The sequence below is a fragment of the Dipodomys merriami genome, unplaced genomic scaffold (assembly GCF_024711535.1).
Source record: "Dipodomys merriami isolate MVZ:Mamm:240054 unplaced genomic scaffold, mDipMer1.0.p SCAF_19, whole genome shotgun sequence".
Taxonomy (NCBI): Eukaryota; Metazoa; Chordata; class Mammalia; order Rodentia; family Heteromyidae; genus Dipodomys; species Dipodomys merriami.
Window position 1 is genome coordinate 13318100 of NW_027203270.1, and position 25090 is coordinate 13343189.

At 51.6% G+C, this 25090-nt stretch overlaps 1 protein-coding gene across 16 annotated transcripts in view; it reads right to left on the reverse strand.

Moving 5' to 3' along the window:
* Positions 1–25090, reverse strand: part of Myo18a (myosin XVIIIA) — a 107212-nt gene that overhangs the window by 14728 nt on the left and 67394 nt on the right. For all 16 annotated transcript variants that reach the window (XM_070027361.1, XM_070027358.1, XM_070027357.1 and 13 more), the window contains 24 exons: positions 24958–25048; positions 24500–24692; positions 23360–23446; positions 21277–21418; positions 20979–21138; positions 19531–19717; positions 19006–19249; positions 16017–16126; positions 12590–12655; positions 9585–9713; positions 8803–8946; positions 8064–8153; positions 7827–7946; positions 7506–7617; positions 6992–7119; positions 6543–6697; positions 4733–4856; positions 4449–4649; positions 3819–3929; positions 3189–3293; positions 2749–2895; positions 2142–2255; positions 674–790; positions 378–461 (listed from right to left, as the gene is read on the reverse strand). In XM_070027361.1, coding sequence (XP_069883462.1) covers positions 378–461; positions 674–790; positions 2142–2255; positions 2749–2895; positions 3189–3293; positions 3819–3929; positions 4449–4649; positions 4733–4856; positions 6543–6697; positions 6992–7119; positions 7506–7617; positions 7827–7946; positions 8064–8153; positions 8803–8946; positions 9585–9713; positions 12590–12655; positions 16017–16126; positions 19006–19249; positions 19531–19717; positions 20979–21138; positions 21277–21418; positions 23360–23446; positions 24500–24692; positions 24958–25048 — 3161 coding nt within the window. The remainder of the gene's footprint in view (positions 1–377; positions 462–673; positions 791–2141; positions 2256–2748; positions 2896–3188; positions 3294–3818; positions 3930–4448; positions 4650–4732; positions 4857–6542; positions 6698–6991; positions 7120–7505; positions 7618–7826; positions 7947–8063; positions 8154–8802; positions 8947–9584; positions 9714–12589; positions 12656–16016; positions 16127–19005; positions 19250–19530; positions 19718–20978; positions 21139–21276; positions 21419–23359; positions 23447–24499; positions 24693–24957; positions 25049–25090) is intronic.

A 25090-nucleotide genomic window follows, 5' to 3' on the forward strand; every position in this document is an offset into this window, starting at 1 on the left:
AAGAATTGAGCCCAGAAAGGGAGGGGACAGTCTGGGGCACGCAACATCACCATGGAGACCAAAAGGCTGAGGCAGGGAAGGATACACAGAGGAAGCTGGAAGGAGGGGCTCTGAGCCAGAGGCATCCTCCACCTGCCCCAACACTTGGCACACATCTTGCCCTTCAGAGATAAATAAAAACGCTAAGGACCAGAGAGAGAATAGGAATGTGAAATGAGGCAGTTGAAGCCAAAATACCTGCTATGGTGATGTGGCTCCAAGCCTAGCTCTACTTGCTTATACTGTTCTGAGGTTTACTGATGGCACAGAGAAGTACCTTTCATACCATGAGCTTAGGGGTTCATCCCCAGTAACCCCGAAACATCTCTGGAACCTACCTTCTCCTGCAGCTCTTGCTTCTCCTTGTTTGTTTCTTCTAGCTGAGCTTGGAGATCATTCATCTGTGCCAGGTCCCGAGAAGCCTGGAGAAGGGGTAAGAGTATGGAGCACCCTAACACACAATCCCTAAACACAAATCCAAGGGATCTATAAACGTCCTCCTCCCACACTGAGGGCCAGGGCACCCAGGATTCCATGCTATGGCTCCTCAAAGGAGTGGCGGTGCTGGGGACTCACAAAGTGACCCAGAGGGCGGTGACAATGCAGGGTGCTCAGCCACTCCTCCCAAAAGTACCTGAGCCACAGCAGCCTTGTGCTTCTTCATCAGCTCATTCATGTCCTCCTGATCTTCTTCCAGTCGGTTCTGGATCTCATTCTTCTCACGCTGAAGGCGGCTCAGCTGCTCCTCCAGCTGGATTGAGGCAGAGATAGATTAGAGGGCATCAGGCCTGGGGTGCCTACAGGACCCAGGTGGTAAGCCCAAACCTGCCCATGTGTTACCTCCTCTACATACGGGTGACAGTAGGGTAGGGAGGTGATAATGGGCTGGGCTCACCCACTGGAGTGCATTTCAGAACCAGTGATGCTGGAGGAGCTGTCTAACATGTTCTAGATGAGGAGATGAGGGACAGGGCTGACTGTGCAGGACAGGCAGACCCTGGGCTACTGAACAAATGACAGCTGCTTTCTGGCAGCTCTTTTGAGGCTAATGAGAAGGCACAGGAATTCTGCCCAGAGCAAATGACCTGTCATCCTGGCACATCAGCCTAGGCCCTGACCTGCTTGTATTCTGCCCACTTCAGATCCCAGGGAAGGACTCCTCAAGTTGGTGACACCCCTTGGCTTGGATTTCATTTCCCCTGTGCCTCCCACCCCTGGGCCATTCAACCCCCACCACCAGTCCACTCCTGGGGGGAGGGGAAGAGACAGGCACCAGCAGCTTCAGGAAATGAATGAATCTATTAGCCTGTAATTCCAAACCAAAATGACTGCGTTGGCTCCTTCTCTGTCCCATCCATCTTGTTACTGGGCTGTGGGGAGCTGGGGGAGCCTCCGCCAAGAAATTTATTAACTCAGATTTAAATAAAATGGTAATTTTATAACAGCCTTTTTTAACACAATTAAGGAATTTGAATTACTCACCTGAAAACTGCTGAAGAGCACAAATGTCACAAGGATAAATCAAGCCTGTGAGATTGGCATCTCTCAGCAGCAGAGTGACTAGCTAGGGGGCCATGAGGCCAACAGCCAAACCCAGCCTCCTCCTTTGCCCTATTCCCAGCCCCAAGGAGGTACCAGTGGCTACATCCCAGTAGTGAAGTCTCTGCCGATGGATGGCCGTGGGAGAGGTGGAGAATTAAAAGGGAGGCATTAAATAAGAACTCTAATTAGCTGCCGCTTGGGCTTGTCAGTGGGCTGGGCAGGAGGAGGGGAGGGAAGCCGAGCCATGTCAGCCTCTCATTGGTGCTTCTGCTAATCTCAAGGCACCTGTTTATGTCCCTCAGCCACATTAGCTGCTTTTATTTATGGTGCTGGGGCCTGCAGCCAAGCTCCTGCAGGCAGGTGACTAAACAGGGAGATGGGCTCTGGCTGGCCGTGCTCTCAAGGCCTCTGCTCTGAGTGGGGGGAGACCACTGTCCTATAGAAAGTCTCAGCATGAAGGGCCCTGTTTGGGGTGAAGGTAGCATCATCTTGGCTATATTCTCCCTTCACCCCCACCCCCTCTGCCACATACCCTGCCCTGCAAAACCCTGGTGTCTTACCGCTGTCTTGGCTTTGGAGATGTCATCAATCTGCAGGTGCAGGTCTTCGATCTCCACCTCCATTGCTTTCCGTGCTTTTACAGCTGCTGCACAGGTGAATTCTGACTCCTCCAGCTGGACACAGAGCCACCCCCACCCCAGGGAGAGACATGAGCCACTTCCTGGGGCAGAGGGGCTGTGCAAAGTGCTTCCCTGGGGGAAGGGATGCAGATGCTCTCCTCCTCTTCCTCCCTTCATTTTTAGACCCAGGGCAGAAGCCAGGATGTAGTACATATACCAACTTTGCTCTAGTGACATCAATGGTAGGTGCCAGGCCCTGTCCCCATCACCCTGGGTCTTGGCAGTCAGGCAACACATTCAGAGACCCCTGGGAATTTGCCTGCTGCAAGTGGCTTCTCCCCAGTTTCCTGTCACCTTCCTTTCCAAGGACTCAAGAGCCAGTGAGAAGTGGAGCTGGGGCTCAAGTGGGAGAGTGCCAGCCTTGAATATGAAAACTAAGTGAGATCTTGAGGTCCTGAATTCAAGCCCCAGTACTAGTACAAAAAGAGCCAGTGAGAGAAGAGGATTAAACAAACCAGCTCCCTTGCCCTGGCTTTTCTGAGCAAACCTGGTTCTTCAGCTGGGCAATCTCCCTCTTGCTGGGGGCATTGTTCTTCAGGTGGTCCAGCATGATCTGGGCATCTGCCAGCAGGGCCTTGGTGCGCTTCAGGTCTTTCCGCAGCCGTTTCTCTGACTCAAAGTCTCGCTGATTCACCTGCGTAGAAAAGAGCAGTGGAGTCCTGTGTCCTGCCACTGGGAGTCCTGTCTTCCCTCAGCCCATGCCTCCTCCTGCCCTCATCCTCAGACTCCCCTAAACAACAAGGATACTAACCATGTCAGGATCACGCCAACCAAGAGAGGCCTGGGGGTGCCAATGTATGGTGTGTGCTGCCCGTCCCACAGTGTGAATAGTGGGTGCTACATTCCCAGCATACTGTCTCCCAGACCATCCTCAGGCCAGTGGGGCAGGCAGCTGGTGGGCCCAGGCAGCAGAGGGGCCCCACGTACCTGGTCACTGAGTGTGGCAAGCTTGCTCTCCAGCTCCCGCTTCTCACGCAGCGCCTTCTGCTTGTCCTCGTATTCTTCTTCGAGCTGCACCTCCATTTGTTTTAACTGGTGTGCCATGGAGACAGAGGCTCACTGTCCCTTTAATCCAGGAACAGGCAGTCCCCTCCCCCAAAAGGTCTCTTATCCCAGGAAAACAGTGAGGCAGAGTTGAGGGTAGGTGACCCTAGGAGGTCAGAGCCCAGATTCCAGGTTCCTAAGGTTTCACAGCAGCTGGGAGCAAGGAGGATGGCCGGCCACACAGCGGGTACCCCACCCATAGTAGACCTCACACAGACTGGGGACCTCCGTGGACAGGCTGGCTGATAGCAGGCAGTTCCAGAGCAACACAGATGAGTACAGAGGAGGTGGAGAGGGAGGAAGCAAAGGTTCCTCAAGAGCTCAAACTCTTAAGAGACTGAGGGACACAGCTCAGCCAGGATCTGGAAAGGAGATTCCTGATCCAGACTGATCCAGACTGATTCCTGATCCAGATGGGGTGGTTAAGATAGAGAAACAAAGCCTCTCTCACTTTAAAGTGGTGACAAGGGCATAGGTGCTCAGACTGGGCAGGGGAGCGTCCAGATGTCATACCTTCTTCTGACATGACTGCCGAGCTTCCTCCACTTCCTCATCTCGACTCTCCATCTCCTTGGAATGGGTCTGCCTCATCCTCTCCATCTCCATCTCGAGACGCAGCTTGGCCTGGAGGTATTAGGAGTAGCACTGGGCTCCTTTCCCAGCAAGGCTGTACCCCAATGTACACCCTTCTAGGCTTGGGAGCAGAGCACAGCTCCACTGCCAGTCAATCCCTTGGCTCACTTGCACCTTGCTCCCTGGCAACGGGCTTGTCCAGAGAAACCGCACTCCCTTATTGGATGTCTGGCCCAGACCCAGAAAAAGACTGCAGAGTGTGGGCACAATCCTGCAGCTTTCCTCCTGGGCCTGCAGACTCTAGTCCCCTGAACTGACTTGGTGGCTTGGTACAGGCTGGGTATAGTCTTGGCCCTCTGACTGCCCCCTGCTACTGCTCAACCAAGACTGGTTGTAAAAGTCTGAAGAAAGCGTAGTTGTCTCCAAACTGGCTGTCTCACTTTAGATGTTTTTGGAAGTGAGTGAATGAATGAAGACCTTACTATCTCCCAGTCCACAGCCTGGATGAATGGTGGGGTTGGGAGTGCTTCCAGCTGTGCATCCTCCCTCCCTTGGCCAAGCCTCCAGCACCTGTTCCAGCATCTGGATGGTCCCCGCCTGCTCGTCCAGCTCCTCTTCCTGATCCTTGACCTTAGCTTCCAGGTCCCGGAGTTGCTTCTTGACCTTGGCCAGAGAGGCTTCATCCTTAGTCTCTTGGGAAGAAATGTCCTGCAGTTCAGCTTCCAGTGAGACAACCTTCTGGGTGAACCCAGCAATGTCCATGTCTTTTTCCTGGAGTGAGAGAGAAAAGGCTATGGTGTAGCTGTCCCCAGTCTGTGGAAGGGACAGGGCTTAGAGGGTGAGTGGCCCGGTACCTCCAGTTGCTGCTTCAGGCTAAATGCCTCGGCCAGGAGCATGTCCTTCTCTCGCTGCAACTTCTCCCGTTGCAGCTTCTCCCGCTGGGTCTCCTCGTTTGCCTGTGAGAGCTCGCTGTCAAACCTGTGAAGAAGTACAGTGGCATCCTCAGATATAGGCAGGGTCTGAGTCCCCAGGACACAGAGCACACCAGCAAGTGGTGCCGTGGATAACATGAAGACAGAGTTGGGGGAAGCATGCTGCTATAATTTGGAAGCAGGGTGACATGAGGCAGGGTAGGGGGGCATGAGACATTTGGGGATTATAGACCAGACTACTGAGGTCTTATGAAGCAGTGAGGCCTGGGCTGGGGAATTTCATTGAGCCAGTCCTTCATCAAGTGGGATTCTAAGAGCCACACTCTGCTCTTGGGAAGGAGACAAACAAACTCCTCTACATCTTCCCATTTAACAGATCAAAGGAAGATGAGTACAGAGTGGACATCAGGATGGGTAGAAATGAATGTTCTCCACAGTTCACCTCATCAACTGTAAGTGAGGCTGCTTGTTCCTGCTCTACCTCTTCCTCAATAGTATCCAGGTCACCACCATGACCCCCCATGCCAGGTTGGAAACCAGCATTCCCACTAGGCTCAGCTGGCAGCATGCTCCAATGGTTACGCAGTTGGGGGGCCTTCTTCTTCACTCCTCCACCTCCCAGCCTCCATTTCCCACCCAATGATTCTAAGTAAGGAGCAAATTGCTGAAATCCCTCTTAACACCTTCCCTGCATAGCTAATCAGGTTCCTGTGGAAACTGAACAGCCCCCCTCCCAACTCCAAATCAGAAAAAAAGTAAGAAAACTCCAGGCAGCTGAAACCTAATAAGTTGCCCAGCAGGGAGTGTGCTAACGTGCTATCTAGGCTGAGATGGCATTGTCTTGGGGTGCTCAGAAAGGGGGGGGGCTCCTACTAAGGATACAAGCCTTTGGACAAAAGGGCAAATTGGGGTAAAACAACAGAAGTGGATCCCCATGTACTGGGGACAGAGACAGACAAATCTTTCTGCTTCTTAGAACAGTACCCAGGGGAGAAGGAGGTGGGGAGTCAGGAAGACCCAGGATAAGCCTCACTCACTGGGAGGAGTGGGGGTTCCTCTCTGCCCCCCTCACTCCCAAGGTCACAGAGTGGGGTTACAATTCACAAAGGCAACTGATATCCCTACCAGGAGCCCTTCCCTGCAGAGGAGAAATGGGCACTGTTCCCGCTCTCTAGGGCACCCTGCTGTTCCCAGGGTATGTGGGTTCCTCAGTGCCACTAATAAAGGCATCCCACTCCCATCCACAGCCAGGGAAATTAATTTAGATTGGATTTTCTCCTGTGAGGGCTGCCCCCCTCCTTTGTGTCATTACCATAATGAGATGGAAGTGGCACGGTAGTTTAATGACATTAGTCAGGAAAGTGTGTTTGTGTAGCTGAAGCAAGAGTGAGCTACACAAGCAGGGCTGGGTGGGGGCAAGGGGCAGGGACAGGGACAGAGGTAGAGACCCAGGAGTTCCTGGACAGGGCTTGGCTAACACTTATCCTTACTCGGCCTATGACAGGTAGGCGTAGGGTAAAGTGCATTTTAGCAGAAGCCTGCAGTGGAGACCCAGTCTGAGTCCTCCGTGGAGGTCTCAGCGGGGAGACTCCTTCACATGCCAGAACCAATGTCCATGCGAGTAAGGTTCCTGGTCAAATGTAGGTCATCTCTTCCTGCATCCATGGAGGGAAGAGGGATCTTGGTCTATGATTCCTCTAGAGCTCCCAGAACCCAGGGCAGTGCTACCCACCTCCTCTGTTTTTTCTCCAGTTCGTGGTTTCGGACCTGCTGGCCCTCCAGATGCAGCTTGGTGTCTTGTAGCTCAGCGGTTAGCCGCTGGCACTTCTTCTTCAGCTGCTGTAGTGCTCGCTGACTCTCATCACTATCTGCTTGCAGGTCCCCAAGCTAGAGGCCAAGATTGGGAACAAGGTCAGCAGCTATTGATAGGCCCAGAAACTTCTTCTTCAGTAGAGGAAAGGTGAGGGAGGTGGGGGGTAGGTGACAGGAAGAACCAGGGATGAGGAATGGGGTCATCCTGGGAATCTAAATGCTCTAACAGTAGTTTGAGCATCATAGGACAGGTGAGCATAGCAACCTTCCCTGTTCTTTCCAGGGCTCACCTGGCCTCTAGCCATTTACAGAGCCAACACATGGCACAGTGCCCCCAGCCCTAGGCCTCAGCAACCTGGCCAGTCTCACCCGCCTCTCCAGCTGCCTCTTGCTTTGCTGTTCCACCTCAAGCTTGTCTTCCAACTCTTGCTGGAGCCGCTTCTTGGTGAAGTCCACCTCTCGCACAGCTCGCTCATACTTCAGCCGCCACTCACCTCCTATAGGGTTGGGGGAAGATAACAGAGGTGCTAAGAGTCCCCAAGAAGGAGCAGAGCAAGGAAGAAGGAGAAGATACAGCCAACCAGAGGGACTCAGTGGGTCGCTGGAATGATGGCTTTTCCCCAGGACAGAAGGAGCCACTAGCAGGAGGAAGACTTAAACGGGGTGATGTAGGGACAGGCAGCCCTCAGACATGGTCATTATTGTGGTTGTTAATTCCCTGTGCTTGTCTTTCTAGGTTCGCATCTATTTATTTTACTTTAGTCTTATATAATAGCCCACAGAAGAAGCAGGTCTGGACAAAGATGGGGATCAGGGCTACCCAGGGAAGGGCATCAGGGCTTGCCATTCCGGCCACAGTCTAGCTTCACCATCTCAGACCTACCTGTGTCATCATCATCTACTTCCCCGTTGATCTCAGCTGCCCGGATGAGCCGGGCCTCCATCACCTCCATTTCCATCACCTCCATTTGCTTCTTCAGTGCATCATACTGGGTCTACAGGAAAGGAGTTGTGAGGTATGGTTCTGTGTTCCCCACTTGTCCTACCCAGTGACCCTCACCACTACCATGTCCTGTACCACACTGATCACATGCTTACCCAGGACAGACAGGAAGCTGGGCTAGTATGGAAGATGCTAAGTGGCTCTGGGGAAGCAGACTACGGCAGCCACCTGCCTGCACCCTTACCCTGGCCCTGCCCTCACCTGTAATTCCTTCATCTCTTTCTCAGCTCTCAGTCTCTCTGCTGTCTCTGCATCCAGCAGCTGGGAGGCGGACTCTCCTGTGTTACGTTCATCCGTCAGCTCCGATGTCAGCTCAGAGATCTGCAGTTGGGGGGAGGGGGTCACCACCAGTTGAACTGCCTCCCTCCCTCAGCCTCTGTGGGCGGGGGTACCCTGCCACAGTAGACTTTGTCTGTCCTGGGCCAGGAGTCAACTCACCCGGGTCTCCAGCCGGTCACTGTTGAGCCGCAGTTCATTCCGCTCCTTCTCCACCTTCTCAAGCTTGCTCCTCAGCTGCTGGATCTCTTCCTAGAAGGAACAAAGGGGGCAGAGTAAGAAGGCGAGAGGCCTGCACCCTGATGAAGCTCCAGCCAGCACACAAGGGGGAGGCATGGCAACAGCCTCTTTCTGGGGTTTCTATCTCTAACGCTTTCCCATAAACTGAGGATGTCTGAGATACTATCCTAAGAGGCTGCTCAGGGTCCAGCAGCACTCTAGAAGGATACTTGTTTTATGTGCACAGAATGCCAGCTTTTTCCTCTTTTTTTTTGGTGCTGGTACTGGGGCTTGAACTCAAGGCCTAGGCACTGTCACTTTCACTCAAGGCTGGCACTCTACCACTTGAGCCACTCTACCTCTTCCAGCTTTTTTGCTGGGTAATTGGAGATAAGAGACTCATGGATTTTCTTACCTCCTGGGCTGACTTTGAACCTTGATCCCCAGATCTCAGCCTCCTGAGAAGCTAGGATTATAGATGTGAGCCACTTACCCCAGTTCTTTAAACTATACAAAAGAACTCCTGTGAGGCATAGCTCAAGTGGTAGAGTGCCTACCTAGCAAGCATGAGGCCCTGCGATCAAACAAACAAGTGAACCAAAAAACCTCAAAGAAACCTTGGAGTCCAGGGTAGCCAGCAAGTGCCCTCCCAACAACCTAGCTGCCCCAGGAAGTTACGTACGTCTTTGTTGCGGATCTGCTCCTCTGACAGCTGTACTTCAATTAGGGGTCGCACAGTTGTAAAGAGCTTCCACCAGGGCCAGTCCTTCACCCCTTTGTTCTTCTTGATGTTCTTCTGTACACAGCGAATGGCCAGGTCCTGGATCTGTAGTTGGGGTGGAGATGGCACATGGCGGAGCATTTAGTACCCCATTCCCAGTCCAGCCATGGATCCTTGCCACCATCTGCACAATACCTGGGTCTCTGACCTCCTGACCCTGAGCCAGACCTTTCTCATGTCTCACCTTGCTCCTGACTCCCTCCATCCCTCAGAGGGTGGGCAGCCCTGGAAACACCACACTGGGCACTTACTGCTCCACCGTCATTAGGAATAATTTCGTCTGCTTTATTTGCTGCCTGATTATTTCCAGCACCCTGGCCTAGCTGTGCTATAAAACCTAATCTTGCTGAAACACAAGAGGCGGCAGTGCTGGCTGTTTTATGGACTTGCTAATAAGAAAAGGAGTCGCTGACACAGCTCCTTAATCTTCATGGAGCAGCCCATGATCCAGAGCCCACCTTTTGCCTGGGCTCTGCTTCCACCTCCTCCCCCTAGCCCTCCACATAGTCCCCCAACTAGGCCACATGGCATACCGGGTACTCCCCACCCTGGTCCAAGCATGCCCGCTTCCTCTCCCGAGCTGATGAGAACCCATGACCTCACAAACTCCTGCCTTTGTGTCCCCCAACCCCTCCAGGTATCTGGCTGTGCCCATCTAAGCTGCAGTGTCCCTAGAGCAGTACCTTTCTCTTCTTGAAGTGCTGACGGGCCAGGTAGCCCCTGCAGGCTGCCTGGAACAGGGTTAAGTGCCTGCTGGTTTGTTCGTCCCGCTGCTCCTCTAGTCGTGCTAATGTGCCCGCCCGGAAGAACACCTGTGAGGAGAAGCAATCAGGGAAAAGCTAGAGACTGGGCAGGGGCATACCAGGGAAGGAAAGGAGGGATAGCCGTTGGCCCAGGGAGGCTGCAGGTCAGGCAGGCAGTGTGGCCCAGCGTTTGGAAAGAGCTTGAAAATTCACTTGCCAGAGAGAGGAAGGGAGGAGCCCTGGGCAGGTTGAAGGGGCAGGGACAGGCTAGGATGAGAAGTTTTAGGTGGGGAGGAGCTAGGTTAGGAAATCTAACTTCAAAGACAGATGAAAGGTAGGGAAGCCAAAGGGATGACAAGTAGGGCAAATAGGGAAATGAAGCAGTCACTGGTACCCTTTAGCAACATCTGTGATGTTCCCCCAGGACTGACAACTATAATGTCAATGCCCCCTGTGCCACACCTTACCACAAGGCCCAAACACTGCTCCAGGCACCTGAGATCAGTCAAAGAGGATGATGGGAGATGTCTGGGTGCTCCTCCAGGAAGCAGTGTGTGAAGGGAGGAGTATGCGGGTGGTGGGACACACCAGCCCTGCTCCTGGCCCTCTTGCTCAGTTTCATTCCAGCGATTTCCTCTTTCATGTCCACACCCCACCCCCAGCCCCAGGTCTCACCCTCTCATGAAGAAGCCAGTGAGGTGGGTGGGAGCTGGACCTGTCATACAGGTTTGGGGGCTAGAGGGCAGAGGAGTAAGGAGCCAGCTAGGCATCCCCTCCCCCCAACCCTTCCTCTCAGTCTTTTGCTGCCTGGAGCTGGGGCCTAAAAGTTCCCTAGTAAGAGGAGTAAGGAGGAGTCAGGTGGTTAAAAAAAAAAAAAAAGAAGAGAGTCCGGTATTCTTGAGAGAGGACAAAGAAACACAGCTTCCTGTAGGGAAGGAGGGGAGAGGGCTAAACCTACTGTTGAGAAAACTTTGGGCTCTGCCATGGTTCTCAAGGCTGACCTGAACCTCAATTTCCCATAATATATGAGCCTGAAATTTCACCAAGGACGAGACAGTCAAGTCATCCCCCTCCCTCAATTCCCTGAGGCAGACAAACATGCCTGGTTAGCACCCAGCCATCTAATCACAACAGAAGGTTGTGTCAGCTCCGGGCAGAGAATGGCGCAGCAACACAATATGAGGAAGAAGAATCTCCAGACCAGCAGCAAGCCTCAAACCTTTTTTGAAGTATATTTTTCAGTATCAGGTGAAAGGTCCTCCTCTCCAAAAGACCCATACATACAACTTGTAGTGTCAGGCTCCCTAAATCCTCTTTGAACCCTCAGGGCCCTGTGGGCTCAGAGGAAAACCTCTATTCTGAAGCAACATGAATGGAAGCACCTTGCTCATCAGCTAGTGCCTAACCCACAGCTGGCAAGCCTAGAGCTTTCTCTCCCAAACTGGACAAAAGCAGACAATGAACCTTGCTCCTACTCTTCCCCAGGAGTACCAGTGGGCCCTGGGCCTCACCTGATCCAGCTGGGTACCTGGGAGAATTCAGGATGCACTATCTCAGGATAGTGGCTGGAAAAAGTCCAGCCTGTACAGGCCTGCTCCTGCAAAATACATGTCTAGAAACCAGCTTGGAGGGTTGCCAACTCTAGTACCAGCCAGCAGTGGCCAGGTTAAAGGGGCAGAAGCCCACAAAAGAGCTCGAGTGAGACCTAAACTGGGAGGCGCTGAGTGGCAGGAGTCTGACTGCCTCAGCAAGAAAGACCAGCTGGTAGCCCTCAAGCCTCAGGTGGTGGGTGTTGGCCAGAGACGAATATAACATGACAGAGTAGAGATCAGAACCAGAAAATGAATCAAAAAAAAAAAAAAAAAAAAAAGACGGACCACAAATGAACACAGACAAGGAGAGGGAAAAACAGAATTGGAAAGCAAGGAACCGAGGGCAGTGGGGACTTGGCGAGTCCAAAGGAAAAGAGAAAGCTAAGGTCAGCACAGCCAGAGATGAAAAGACACAAAGACACAGAGATGAAGGGGAAAGAGATTCACAGAGAAGGAGGGTCAGGAGAAACCGAGACTGTGACTCCAAATGAAGAATGCAGGACAGAGAACAAGTATTACACCCCGTCTATTTTGCAAGCATTCCTTCTACCTCATACTTCCCCATAGTCCTGGGGGGCCAACAGTCCCTTTCCTCCCTATTGAGGGACAAACAGGACCTGAACCCTTTCTCTACCTCCTCCTTCTCTTCCCTCTACTTCAACCCTGGAGCACATACGCAGACACCGCCTGTCCAAGCTTCTCAGTCTGGGGCCAGAGTGTGCAGGACTCCCCGCCTGTGGAAGACTGCTCAGCTGATGCTCTGGCATAGAATGCTGTGGCACACTGGCACCCAGGGCCGGTAGGGCCTGCCTTTTATGTATCACATTCCATTCAGATGAGGAGTTGAGCCTGTGGGCAGGTGGTGGTGGCACAGCCTCACCACGTTCTTGCTTGTTCTCCACCCTCACAGCTCCAGATGACTCTTCACCAGCTCTGCCTTCTGTGGCATTCTCCCAACTGCCTCTGGCTTCTCCAGCCTACCTCCTCTGATCCCAGCACTTCTCCCCCGACTCTCCACACAGGACTCAGATCAAGTTCAGAGCCACCTTTCAATCCATTCTCCCTGATATAATAGGTGTTCATGGCCCTGAGCAAGCCAGTTATCCAGCAGGTAAGAGTTGAGTTTGCTGTACCTGGAACATCTCTTCCCCCCAGTTCCTGGCCCTGAAGAGCACAGCTTTGAAGAAGGATCCCGAGTAAGTGGAAGGGGGCTTAGAAACAAGCTTCAGAAATGGGGGCCACTGGGAGACTTCTGAAATTTAACCGAACAGGAAGTACAGGTGGGGAGGACCAGCCATCTGCTCAGAGCCACCAGAGTCAGGGCCTACTGCAGTCCCATGGTGAGCCACTCACCCGGCTTAGCCCCATGCAGCAACTGCTCTTCTCCAGGTCCAAGGATTCCAGCAGCTCTTCCACGGCCTGAGGAGAGAGGTGATGAACAGGGAGGTCACCGAGCTCCTCCCCATGTCCAATGACTCATCCTTGTCCCCTACCCAGCCCAGGCAGCCTACTATTTGTTCCATGAGTTCTTATTTTTAAAATTATCTTTCTTTATTTACTTATTTTTGTTGGTCGTGGAGCTGGAACTCTGGGTCTGGGTGCTGTCCCTCAGCTCTTCAGCTCAAGGATAGTGCTCTACCACTGGAGCCCCAGTGCCACGTCTGGCTTTTTTTTTTTGCTTATGTGATGCTGAGGAATCGAACCCAGGGCCTCATGCATGCAAGGCAAGTACTCTATCACTAAGCCACCTTCCCAGCCCTTTTAAAATTATCTTTAAGTAGATGCTATAACCTCTTCTTGTGTCTTCCCCTCTGTTTGTCTCCAGAAATCAACTATAAGAGTAATAAACTGTCTTGCTGGGGAGCAATAAGAGTGAACTTGTGACGATCTCAGAGTGGGAGGCATCTAAGTTAGATAGAGCACGTACAAGGAAGTGGAACTGTGGCTCAAGTTGAAGAGCACCAGCCTTAAGTAACAAAGCTAAGAGACAGCACTCAGGCCCTCCATTCAAGCCCTAGTACGAGAAAAACAAAAAAGAAACCAACAAAAAGAAAAAACTAAAATCAGGGCATGGATGGCATTCTGGAGCTGTGTAAGCTCAGAATTTAGACACAAGAACCAGCTAGACAAAAGAGGAGAGATGGCATTTCAGGCAATGTGATCAATAGGAGCAAACGCCCTAGAGTCCAGGAGAACTGAGTGCCTGGAGGGGACCTCAAGTGCTCCACAGGGATTGGAGAGAAGTGGGCAAGGGAGGTGCTACAGGAAGGGGAGGAAGGAGGAGAAACCAATGTGGACCCCTGCAGGGTTCTCTCCACCAGGAACCCAACCACACTTTGTAGAGGTCACTCCTCAAAGCAAGGAAAACAAGTGAAACAGCACATTTGGGAAAATGGGGTTGGTTTGACCATGCTGGGTTGTGTGCAGAGGAACACAGATGGACAAGTCTGGAAGGCAGTGCCTGGAGCTCAGGAGAGGCCTAGGCTCAGGTATTGATCTGAGAGTCGTCGATATATATGCGGTAATTGAAGTGATGAGTGGGAGTGAGATCCAAGAAGAGGGAGTAGAATAGAAAACAGGCAAGGGAAAGGGTTGAAGAGAGAGACCTATACTGAGGGGCTGAGGAGAAGCAAAGGTGTTCAGAGAGAGCAGAGACAAGAGAAATCAGGAGTAATAGCCAAGAAGAACAGCAGGGACTGTTTCAGAAATAAGGAAGCCATCAGCAAAGTCACATGTTGTCTAGAATTCAAGGAACAGAAGAACAGACAAGTGCCTATTGGCTCTGGCAACATAGAGGGAATGGGGCCCCCAGTCCTACCGTGGCAGACTGGGAATGAGGCAGCTGAGAGTGAAGTATGAGCAGTAGCTGAAGAGATACTCAGGAGAGAAGCACTGATGGTGGTCCAGGGCAGGAGACTGGTGTCAGAGGCCACATGGAAGACTCCTTCCCGACTACAAATCTGTGAAACATTTCTCCATGGAAAGAAGGGAACCAAGAAAAGCTAAATAACAAGAAAGGATGAGTTATCATGGCTGAACAGTCTCTGGGGAGCCAGCAGGGATGGATTCCAAGGCACAGAGGAAGGAATGGCATCAGAGGGACACCGCTCCTGCTGAGATAGGAGGGGTGGGGGAAGGAGGAGGCAAAAGAAGAGAAGTTCAATAATGGATCCTTGATTTTATTAGAGTTTAGGGGAAAGGTCATTTGCTGGGAAGATAACCTGGAAAGGTTCAGTGCGGGGATTTGTGGAGAAGGAAATTGGGTTCTGGGGCTGATGAGCACAGGACATGCTTGCTTGCTGGGTCATCTCAGGGGCTACTCTAAGGCTAGGAACCTTGAACCTGTAGAAATTCAAGTCCACAGAGTTGTATAATTTTTCTCCCATAGTTTTTGGGAGCCACTTCAGAGTAGTGGTTTGGTAAGGCAGGAGTTACAGGAGGCTCAGGAAAGGTAAGGGTAAAGGAGCCCGAGTGACTGGTGGGTTGAATGACAGTGTCAAGGCTGAGTGGAAAAGGAAGTGAAGTCAGAAAGGTATTGAATAAAGTGAGGTCAGGAAAAGAGAGGTCTTCATGATGTCTCCAAAGATTAAGTATCCTGAGAGGATACAAGATGGATGCCATGGTCAGAGAAAGCCATGCGAGTATTTAAAGATTCTGGAGGCAGAACATTTCCAGGGATGACAAGGGCAGCACTTGGGTAGCCCTAAGTGGGAGGCTGGAATGGAGGTCAAGGGGCAGCAAGAAGAGGATGAGATGAGGCCTGAGGTGGGCCATTTATATCCACAACCAGGTTTCCCAGAGCATAGCAGGCATGAGAATGAAGAGCTCTTTCAGGCCTCCATAATGGTGGGTCTGTGATTTAGGCAATGGGAGAAGGCCCTTGGGGAAAGGCTGAGCAACAGTGTGGGGTTTCCTGCCCCTCCACTACGGAGTTCTCTCCATAACTGAAGAGTCTAGTGGATGCCTTATGCCAGCACCAGAGAAGGAAGGCTTCTTTGTCCATGGAGCCCTTTGGCTGCTGGAGGAGCTGCCTCTGGGGCTCAAGGAGGCAGCCTAGAATAACAGAGACACTGACTCTACAGTGAATTCACCATTCTAGGCTTGTGAGAGGCCCAGCAAACTCATTATCCCCACCCCTGGCACTAAGAAAGGGTTATCATATCAACCTTTCTCCTAGAGAGATTCTCGCCTCACACCTGGGTTCCTCTTATAGGAACCACATTCTGTCACAGGGGCCAAAGCTGAGGGGTCCAGATGCCATCAGTGAGGCATCCAAAACTACTAGCCTTCATCAACCACTCCGGAGGGCCTGGCCCTGCTTACCCTTAGATAATGTCTAGCTCACCCTAAGCAGACATCCTCAGTTCCAGCTTGCAAAGATGGTACAGCTCCTCTTCAGTTCCTATAGTCCTGCCTTCACCCTGGTGTCACAGTGTGATATCCCTGTCCTAACCCTGCTTGGCTCTCAGCACAGCCCTCAGCAAGGGCCAACCTACTCTCTCTCCAGCCAAGCAAGAGCATGGCTTTTTCACTCAAGGCCGGTGTTCTCTCACTTGAGCCACACCTCTCCTTCCAGGTTTTTGCTGGTTAATTGGAGATAATAGTCTCACAGACTTTCCTGCCCAGGCTGGCTTCAAACTGTGCTCCTCAGATCTCAGCCTCCTGAGTAGTGAGGATTGCAGGTGTGATCCAACAGTGCCTGGCCCCAGCCTGTCTCTTTTTTTATGGGGTTCTCAGTAAGGGTAAACAGGTTACAGGGAGCTTGGACACCCAGACCTACCCGCTTTTCATCCACCACAATGTAGTTGCGCCCATGCTTCTTGGTCAGGTGTGGGGCCAGGACATCAAAGCGACGGCGGAACTCAGAAAACACCATGTGGTCAGGGTAACCTAGAGAGAGAACAGCCCAGAGCTGGGTCCATCAACTCTTCACCTGCTCCCAGCAGGCCTCCAAAGCCAGTGGTGCCCAGGTGGGGAGTTACGAATGTCAGGAACTGCAGGGGTAGGTAGCTTGTGCTTGGGGCAGGCCCAGAAAGGACAGAGGAAGGTGAAGACATCCTCAGGACCATCAGCTGTTCCACAGCAGGGCAGAACGGTTAAAAGGGGAGCAGGTTCCTTTAAAGAGAAGTGAGCAACCACTCAACAGGGTGTGCAAGTGAAAGGGTGGGTGGCTGACCACCGGGAAAGAAGGTTAGGGTGTCAGGGGGACCACTAGGATGCTTTCTAGCATTCAAGTCTATGACTCTGTGATACTGCAGAGATCAAAGTCTAGAAGATCTAATAAGAAAAACAATGGGACTTCAATCATAGCTGAAAAAGAGGTTAAGGTCTGGCCTTGGAATCCAGGCCCTGCCTCTTATAATCATGTGGCCTTGGACAATCATCCTGAGTCTTAAGGTTTTTGTTTTTTTCTTTTGTGGCATTGGGGTTTGAACTCAGGGCTAGTCAAGTTCTCTACCACTGGAGACATGCCTTCATTGCTTTTCCCTTGAATTTGTTTTTAAATAAGGTTATGTGCTTTTACCCAAGCTGGCCTCAGACTTCTCACCTGTGCATCCCAAGTAGCTGGGATTACCAGCATAAACTACCATATTTAGCCATAAACTTCACTTTCTTCACCTTACTTAACTAGTTAATTATTGGTGCTGGGGATCAAACCAAGGCCTCACACCTGCTAAAAAGACACTCTCCACTGAGTCACAAGCCCAGTCCTATTTTCACCTTTAAATGGGGGCCCAAACACTTATTCCACATGGTAGTCATGGAGACTAAATGAGAAGATATGCAGAAAGTGCAGCTTGACTCACTTGATGGGCGGTTCCTGAAATCCTTTCCTGTCCACTGTCCCTTGAAGCAGAATTTCAGAAAAGGCTGCCTGCTCTACTCTGACCTTGAGTTTTACACCAAATGACCAAACAATAAAATAAAATAAATCCTTGGTAGATTCTCTTTCCTTAAAGAATTTCTGAGTTTGGGGTCAAGGGAAGAGTGAGATGGCTTCCTGCTTGGAGCAAGGTTGAAGCAGTGGCCAGCAGGAGGTGACCCCAAGTCACCCTGAGTCCATGTTGGAGGGTCAAGAGGTCCATTCCTATCGAGTCATAGCATTTCAAAATAGAAAGGGGTCTAGACCAGGTCCACCTCAGCTGTCATCCAAGGAAACTGAGGCCTAGAAGGGGATAGACAGCCTTGCTGAGGTCTCCCAGGCTGCAGCTGAGGCAGGGCTGGACTTCACACCTGGGCTGCTGACAGCCAGCCCAGGGATCGCACTGCCACACAGGCTAGCCAGCTCTGGGAAACCCTCCAACTGGGAGATGAGGCTGATGCATGTGCCTGATAATTGAAACAGGAGGCGGGGGCCGCTGAGGGGCCAAGACAAAGTGAGCTATTGATTGTATCTGAATTGCAATTAAATTGATGGGCCGGGATAGCAGGTCTGGACGCCTGGCATCTTAATTAATCATCAGTGCTATCGATGGTGGCTGGGGGTGGGGGAGACCGGGCCTGCTGCTGCTGGCCTCATCGATCTGCTTGTTTGAGTAAAGCACATTGATTTTGGTTCAGAGCGGTAACAATCTGGTTTTGAAATAATAAACACCAACTCCATATCAAGACGTGGGGACAGATCGATGATTTATTTAGAGCAGGGCAGGGAGCCTGCTTCCTGGCTTTAGCTGCTGAGGAAAAGTGACATTGCCCATGGGGATTTCTCAAGGGGACCTGGCTGTGGGTGGGTGAGACCTCAGCTGCTCTTCAAGCTAAGGGGGGAAAAAAGCAGACACCTGGCAACTCCTAACTTCTTGGGCAAATAAAAGCCTTCTAGAGCCAGATTGCCTGGACAGAAACCAGCTCTGCTACCTATGAGCTGTGTGACTTAGGGCATACAACATAGCCTCTCTGTGTCTCAGTCTCTTAACTTGAAGATAATAGTTTCTACCTCATGAGGTGGGTAGAAGAGTTGAGAACAGTGCCTAAGGAGCTGTAAAGGCTCTGAGAATGCTAAGTACCAGCACTGTAATCTCTGATCACTTCTTCTAGCTGGGTCTATAAAAATGTCTGTGTGACCTTTCCTGGGAATCTTAAATACTTCAGAGAGATTTAGCACCTGGTGTCCCCCTGGGCAGATGGAACTGAAAGGGCACGGAGTCTGCTGCCATGGGCAGTAGATCTGTGCACACTGGGGAGGAGGGACTAGGGGGAGATGTAGGAACAAATGATAGCATGTAGGGAGGAGAGGGAAGGGGACGAAGAGAACTTGAATGAGGAAAGGAGAGGAAGAGAGAGGTCACAGGATGGAGAGAAATAAAGAAAGGAATGGAGTTGGGCACCTGTGGCTCACACTTATAATCCTAGCTACTCAGGCTGAGAGAGCTGAAGAGTGCGGTTCAAAGCCAGTCTAGACGGCAAAGTCCATGAGACTCTTATCTCCAATTAGCCACCAGAAAGTGAGAAGTGGCACTGTGGCTTAAAGTGGTATAGCATTAGCCTTGAGCAAATAAAGCTCAAGGACAGTGCCCAGGCCCTGAGTTCAAGCCCCATGACTAAGAAAGTGGGCAGGAGAGAGGGGGAGGGAAGGAAGGTAGGTTGCGTTGGGAGAGGTGAGGAGAGAAATCCTATATGAAGCACCATGGCAGAGAAGAGCATGGGGAAGGAGACATAGAGCCAATCCCAAGACAAGAAGGACACAGCACCTTCTAGCTCTCTGGGCTCCATATGGGAGGCTGGGTGGGGCCAGCTTTGGGAAAGAGGTGTCAGGGTTTGAGGTATCTCACCTTGGCGGTACATGCGCATTGCATCAAGCACTCGGGAGCCCCGGAGCTGGGCACGGAGTAGGGGCACATCCAGCTGCAAGAGCCCAGCCTCGCAGGGGTCTCCTGGGGGCAGGTCTAGCTCGCTGCTGCTGCTTACACGGCGTGAGGAGGCAGATCGAGGTTCCCCGGCCCAGCCCTCAGCCACAGGCAGGAAGCAGTGTACAAAGTGCATCTTGGACCTCTTGATGGTGTCAATGAGGGCATCCTGCCAAAGGGGAAGGGAGCACCCGCCCAGTGAGCTCTGATGGCCTGAGGCCAGGCCAGTAGGGACTGGAGACAGCAGTGCTACTCTTCATGGGATAGCAGGTGGCCTACCATGGGCCAGAACATGCTGAGTCTGGTCAACTCTGCCCTCCTGAGGCTGGGCTGGGCACTCCCAGGCAACTCCATTAGTAACAGTTAAGGCAGGTGGTCAGCGCTAGGCAGGCACTCAATGGTTTGGGTCGTATCCAAGTATCAGGAGCTAGAACCTGGCTGGAGACTCACCACCTGCAGCTTAATCTGGATGCACAAGGACTTCTTCTTGACAGCTGCCATGCCTGTGGTGAAGGTCTTCCTCATGCTGGTGGCCCGGCGCAGGGCTAGCTGTGAGCCACCCTCCAGGCCTGCGACAGAGCCCGAGAGTACAGTGGCACTGCCTGCCCGGCCCAGAAACAGGTTGCTGATGATCTTTCTGTCAGAGCGAGGAGGACAGAAGAGAAGAGTCACATTGGTGGGACAGAAAAGGGCAGGCCCTCTTCGAGTTCCTAGGTACCAAAGCACTGGTTATAGCCAAAGGCCGGGGTCATCTGGGCTAGGGCATTGTATCCCACACAGGACAGAGAACTTGGTGTGAGTTTTCATGCTGTAGGAAGAGGTGGGCAGAAGCCAAGGCGCAGGTAGGGATGGGTAGATGGCAATCCATTCCTACCCCTTGGGGTTTTGGTAAAGGGCAGAAGGCTTTCTCACATAGAGTTTGCCATGTGCTAACATACTATATAATCTTCTTGTTTCATTTGTTGTTCATGATCTCTCTACCTCACTAGAACACAAACTCCATGGGATAGAGATTTGTAATGTTTTCACTTCTATTTGCTAAGTATCTATCAGCCTCTGTCACAGAATAAATGCTCAATAAAATCATTGAGTGACAGGGCTGATATAACTACAGAGGGTGTGTGTGTGTGTGTGTGTGTGTGTGTGTGTGTGTGTGTATGTATGTGTGTGTGTGTGTACATGCATACCATTACAGGAGCATACCATTACAGATAACTACAGAGGGTGTGTGTGTGTGTGTGTGTGTGTGTGTGTGTGTGTGTGTGTGTGTGTGTGTGTGTGTGTGTGTGTGTGTGTGTGTGTGTGTGTGTGTGTGTGTGTGTGTGTGTGTGTGTGTGTGTGTGTGTGTGTGTGTGTGTGTGTGTGTGTGTGTGTGTGTGTGTGTGTACATGCATACCATTACAGGAGCATACCATTACAGGAGCTTGAACTCAGGGCCTTGTGCTCTTACTTGGCTTTTCCACTAAAGGCTGATACTCTATCACTTGAGCCACAGCCCCACTTTGTTTTTTGCTGGTTAACTAGAGAAAGGAGTCTGAGAGGCTTTTCTGCGCTGGTTGGCTTTGAACTGCAATCTTCAGATCTCACCCTCTTGAGTAGCTAGGATAGGATTACAGGCATAAGCTATGGGAGCAGGGCTTGACTGTGGGGTTCCTAAGGCTCTTTCTGCCTTCTCCAAAGCATGAGGTTGCCATCCGAATTGAAAACGAGTTGCCTCCAACCATGTCAGTCTCCCACACAGAGGCCATCCTAGTGCCCTCAAGACCAGCTGGCCTTGGCCATTACCTCTCAGAGACTGCAGGCTGTCTGCTTTGCTGGTAAGAACCTGTGGGACATCTCCAGGGGAAGGGAGTGCAGAGAACAATTGTGGGGACAAGACCTGAGAGTGATGTCCTTACTTTTGGGAATCCTGCAGGAGCCGAGAAGCATTCTGGGTGGCTGGGTTCTGCTTGGTGTAGCTCAGCCAGCCAGCCATATTGTATTCCACCCAGTTGGTGCCATGGCTGTGGCCCAGGAGAAAATGATGTGGTTTGCTGCTGCGCAGAAGGGGGCTTTGGCCTGGAGGGAGGTGGGGAGGTAAAGCAACTTATGGATGCTCAGGGCACAAAGATTAGGGATTCAATGAGGCTGCCCCCCCCCCCCAGTGCCTCTTGGACCCACACAGATAGGTCTTCTGTTGAGGAAAGAGAGGAATACCTTTTTTGTCACCTTCCTGAGGACCGTAATAAGAGAAAAGGCGCTCCAGGAGGGTGTCCTCAGTGGCCCCCGGCACCAGTGCCTCCTCTTCCAGCAGCCACAGCAGGCCCCTTGCCTCATCTGCATGGGCCAGTGAACGGACCTGTGAAGAAGGTTAGAAATCCTGGCTTGCCATGTGGAGCTGTGGGAAAGGAGCCCCTAGCCCCAACTATACACCATCAACACACATGCACCCGCCACTGCTCACTGCTGCTTACTGCTGACACCTTGTGGAGGAGGTGGACAATGAGGGGGAAAGAGGCCTATGGAGAGTTCAGAGAGCCCACAACAAATAATTTCTGGGAATGAAATCCAAGGACAGCAAAGACTGAGCAAATCCAGAGACTCTACCCCCATCCTCCCTCCCTCAGAAGTGCCAGGAACTTGGAAGAAGCCCTCTATTATCTTCGCTGCCTGAGATGAACCAGGTTAAAGGACACAAGGCCTTGAGCACTGTGTGTGGCTAGCCTGAAGAAAGCTCTAAATTAATCATGGCTGAAGGGATAACTTGGAGAACCCAGACTGTGCCCAGATTCCCACAGGTGGAACCCTGCAGGGGTCCAACTCAAGGGCCAGAACTGTGAAACAAATGACCCCATGGAGGTAGTGGCCAATGGCAGAGGTAGGGGCAAGACAAAGGGAACAAGCACCGATGAGCTGTAGCCAACTACTGTCCTTGGAAAACACAGATCTCATGTTGGTAGACCCTTTGGGTTCTCAAGAGAGGTAGAATTCTGTTTCCTTATACCCCATAAAGACCAAGATGTGGCCACATCTGGCCTGAATGTGTCTTCCCTATTCAATTTCCATGTCTTCTTTGGGCAAGAAGAAAATGCCTGAACTCACTATATGCCTTGGCCTTTAGGTACTGGAAGACAAGAAGATGAGAAAACTGCTATTGTCCTGCTCTCTGACCCCAGCCACCTGCATCTCCTCCCCCCAGCTGCCCAAGGTATGGGCATGATTACCAGAAGGAAGCAAAAATGACTGAGAACTGGGGAGGGGGTTGGGGGGTGAGAGTATCTACAGTACTCTAGCAGCTGGAGGTGAATGGCAGGAAGGACAATGAAGCCACTAAGTGGTGCCTAATGCCAAAGCCCATCAAATAGTGGAGACCAAAGGGATAGGATGGCCATGCCCCAGCCCAACACATATCGCACCCTCTGCTGCTCATAAGACACATGGATGAACGCCTCCCATCTCCTGGGAATGGCAAGGGCTCTCAAGGGAGGCTGTCCTGGAAGACCAGGTATCAAGAAAAGAAATCCACCTTCCCTTGGGAGGTGCAGAACTTGAGCACTTTATGCTTTTACTCATGCTGGCCTAGCAGAGCCTTGTTTCAGGGAAGAGGGAGAGCCAAGCAGGTCCAAAGCAGTGTGGGAAGCTCAGTAGTGCAGCAAAAAGCAGCATTGGCTTTAAAGCACTGTGTACAAGTCCTCGGATTGAAGTAGTCACCAAATGCCAAATGTTCAGCAGACACTAAGGTGGGGGTGCAAGATGCTAGTCCAAAGAATGATGGAGCATTCTTCCCCTAAGGTAGAGGGGTGAAGGCTCATGTCCATGCCCATCCTCTCCCAGGGTACTTTAAAGCCTGGTACTCCTTTCCTGTTTCAGCAGGATGCTGTCTTTCTCACTAGGCTACCTCAGTCCTCTTGTAAGGGACAATGGGAGGGGATGAATGACTAAGTCCTCTGGGCCCAGATCCTCATTCCCAAGCAGACACCAGGGCTCCTAGAAGATACACTGATGGTTCAGCCATTCACAGAGTCAAGCCTGAGCCTCAACTGGCTTAAAAAAAAGTGGGACATCCTCCTGTTTGACTGTCTGGAATACAGGCACACTGCATCAGTCATAAAGCCACCTTTCTGGACAGACTGAGTGCTGAGGGCCAGGGTGCTACAGCACTATGCTCCATGCTGTCTAGGCCTGACTGTGGGCCCTCCTTTGGCTCATAGTGACAGTCCTAGCAGTGCCAAGACTTTATTAGAGGCAAAGGTATAGAAGAAGCCAACAAGGCCAGCCCAGACCTCCCCCACATTCCTACCAGGGATTGGTGGGAGGCCTGGTCCATGGTGGCCACTGAGTCGTCTGTGGCTGGCTCCAAGTCGTCAAATGCCAGCTCAATGTTCTCCTAAGAAGGAAGGTGGAGCATTATTGAGCATGGGGATATATATGAGGCACAACCCTTTGAACAGGTCACACAGGGCCTTCTGGGGACAGCAAATCTAACCTCCTATCCCATGCAAGGGATCCCTTCAAGGAGCAAAGAGCCCTTGCTCACCACCTCTCAAGTTATCACACTATTTATGGATAGCTAAAATTCTCATAACCTCTTTTTATACTAATCCAAAGTCATCTCCTCTTGTTATTCACATTGGTTGATTAGGAAGTGCAGAATACTCTCAATTTCACACCATAATCCTTGGAACAGGGGAAGAAAACTGGCATGTTCCTCCTGAGTCTTTTATCATCCAAGATAAACACTCTCCTTGGTTCATTTCAGGTGAGGAAGGATTTTAGATCTTTTTTCATCTGGGATGCATTTTTAGGGAGGGGCTCTAAATAATCAACCACTAACCAACAATCAGGAAGAAGGAACCCTAGAGAAGGGAGTCTGGGTCCAGATACACATGAAAGCATCAACTGAACCTTGGGCATTCAGAGCACAGAAGGGTGTTGACAGAAGGCACAGAGGGACTTCCAGGGACCCTGAATATGACTTAAGTTTGTGGAGAGCAAATTCTTTTTGCTGTTGTTCTTGGGGATTGAACTCAGGGCTTGGGCACTGTCCCTGAGCTCTTTTGCTCAAGGCTAGCACTCTACTACTTTGAGCCACAGCTCTACTTCTGGTTTTCTGGTGGTTAATTAGAGATAAGAGTCTCATGGACTTTCCAGTTAGGGCTGGCTCAAGCCATGATCCTCAGATCTCAGCCTCCTGAGTAGCAAGGATTATAGGCATGAGCCACTAGCACCCAGCCAAGAGCAAATTCTTGATAAAGTAAGAATGTAACCAAGGCCAAAGAGCAGGACAAGATTACCATTCTAAAAAGTAGGGCAGGGCAGAAACTAAGAGGGAGTAGAGATCTAGGAAGGATCAGCCTTCCCACATCCACAGAAGCCCCTCTAGGGAGGCCTTGAAAGTGAGGCTGGGGTGGGGCACAGGCAGGGTCCAGATGGAAGCTACCTCCTTGTATCTTTCCAACTCCTGCACGAAAGTACGTTCATGGAAGAGCCTCTGCAGCCGGTCTTGAGCGTAGTTATGACATAGCTCCTCAAAGGAGGCTCCACGGGTTGACCCTCCCTGCTCAGGGTTCTGGAAGCCTGGTGTGTCCACAATCATCATGGAGCAGAGCGAGTGCTGGCTGGACTTGAGAGCCCTTCATAGGGAAAGCCTGGGTCAGAGCTGGCCAGAACACTACCATAGAGTGGGTCCCATTGGTCAGGCTCTGGTATGCAGCAAATCCCCATCCCTGCCCAAGCTGTGCCCCAGTGAGGCGAGAGTATCTTACCTTACTGTCCACAGAGACAGTGAGCCCTCTGTTGGTGGAGGATAGCCCTGCCTTAGCCAACAGGCACAAAGACATCAACCTACCTTTGCCAAAGCGGGAAGTGGGGAGAATCTGGGTTCTGCTTGACACTCACCTATTCACCAAGGAGATGAGAAGGGTAAAAAGCTCACTGTAGAGGCCAGACGCCATGCCCTCTAGGCACTCGAGAGCACTTAGTTTGGGCCCTGTGGGAAAAAAAGATCAGCTCTAGCTCCTATCCCCTGGAC